We start from the raw sequence: 1,445 nt of genomic DNA, 5'->3' as shown, positions 1-1,445 counted from the left end.
AAAATAACTACCGAGGAAGATAGACCGAGGCAACGAGAGCCGATCGAGAGACAGCAACAACGACCGAGGGACAGAGAGAGACCGAAAGAACGACAGAGTGACAAAGACCGAAATGTTATTAGTAAAAATGTGTGCGTGAGAATGTTGATTTTTTTTTATGAATATTTGTAAGAATATGTGACCTAGAGACCGAGAAACCCTCCAACCAACGACCACCCTAACCAACGACCACTCTAATCAACAACCACCCCAACATCGACCACCCAAACGACGACCACCCCAACCAACGACCTTCCCAACCAATGACCACCCTATCCAACGATCACCCACAACTACCACCCCCAACCAACGACCACCCACAACGACCAATCCAACCAACGACCACCCACAACCAACGACCACCCACAACCAACGACCACCCACAACCAACGACCCCAACCAACGACGACCCCCAACCAACGACCAACCCAACCAACGACCACCCACAACAACGACCAACCCAACCAACGACCACCCACAACGACCAATCCAACCAACGACCACCCACAACCAACGACGACCCCCAACCAACGACCAACCCAACCAACGACCAACCCAACCAACGACCAACCCAACCAACGACCACCCACAACAACGACCAACCCAACCAACGACCACCCACAACAACGACCAACCCAACCAACGACCACCCCCAACTAACGACCACTCCAACCAACGACCACCCACAACAACGACCAACCCAACCAACGACCAACCCAACCAACGACCAACCCAACCAACGACCACCCACAACAACGACCACCCACAACCAACGACCACCCCCACCAACGACCACCCACAACAACGACCACCCACAACAACGACCACCCACAACCAACGACCACCCACAACAACGACCACTCACAACAACGACCACCCACAACCAACGACCACCCACAACCAACGACCACCCACAACAACGACCACCCCCAACCAACGACCACCCACAACCAACGACCACCCACAACCAACGACCACCCACAACAACGACCACCCACAACCAACGACCACCCACAACGACCACCCACAACAACGACCACCCACAACCAACGACCACCCACAACAACGACCACCCACAACAACGACCACCCCAACCAACGACCACCCACAACAACGACCACCCCCAACCAACGACCACCCCCAACAACGACCACCCCCAACCAACGACCACCCCCAAAAGCGAGAGAAAGAGTCAAAGATAAATATAGAAAGAGCGCCGGATGGGGAGGGAGGGGGGAGGGGGGAGGGGGCAACGGCGCCTGCATTGGAAAAGTATTGATCGTCGGAAATCAAACGATGGGCAAGAGGATTGATAATTAGGAAATGTGCGTGATTTTTTAAAGTAATTAGGAAATGTACGTGATTTTTTAAAGTAATTAGGAAATGTACGTGATTTTTTAAAGTAA

The 1,445-nt window shown here is 52.9% G+C and overlaps 1 protein-coding gene across 1 annotated transcript; it reads left to right on the top strand.

The window, feature by feature from the left end:
- The first annotated feature begins 302 nt into the window (after positions 1–302).
- On the top strand, positions 303–1,241 carry LOC138860533 (uncharacterized). The gene has a single exon (XM_070118122.1). It carries the CDS (start codon positions 303–305, stop codon positions 1,239–1,241), a length of 939 nt encoding a protein of 312 aa, XP_069974223.1.
- Positions 1,242–1,445: the final 204 nt, after the last annotated feature.

Source organism: Penaeus vannamei, chromosome 41 (genome assembly GCF_042767895.1).
Source record: "Penaeus vannamei isolate JL-2024 chromosome 41, ASM4276789v1, whole genome shotgun sequence".
NCBI lineage: Eukaryota > Metazoa > Arthropoda > Malacostraca > Decapoda > Penaeidae > Penaeus > Penaeus vannamei.
The sequence above is the reverse complement of the archived record's forward strand: the minus strand, read 5'-3'. Positions and strand labels throughout refer to the sequence as shown.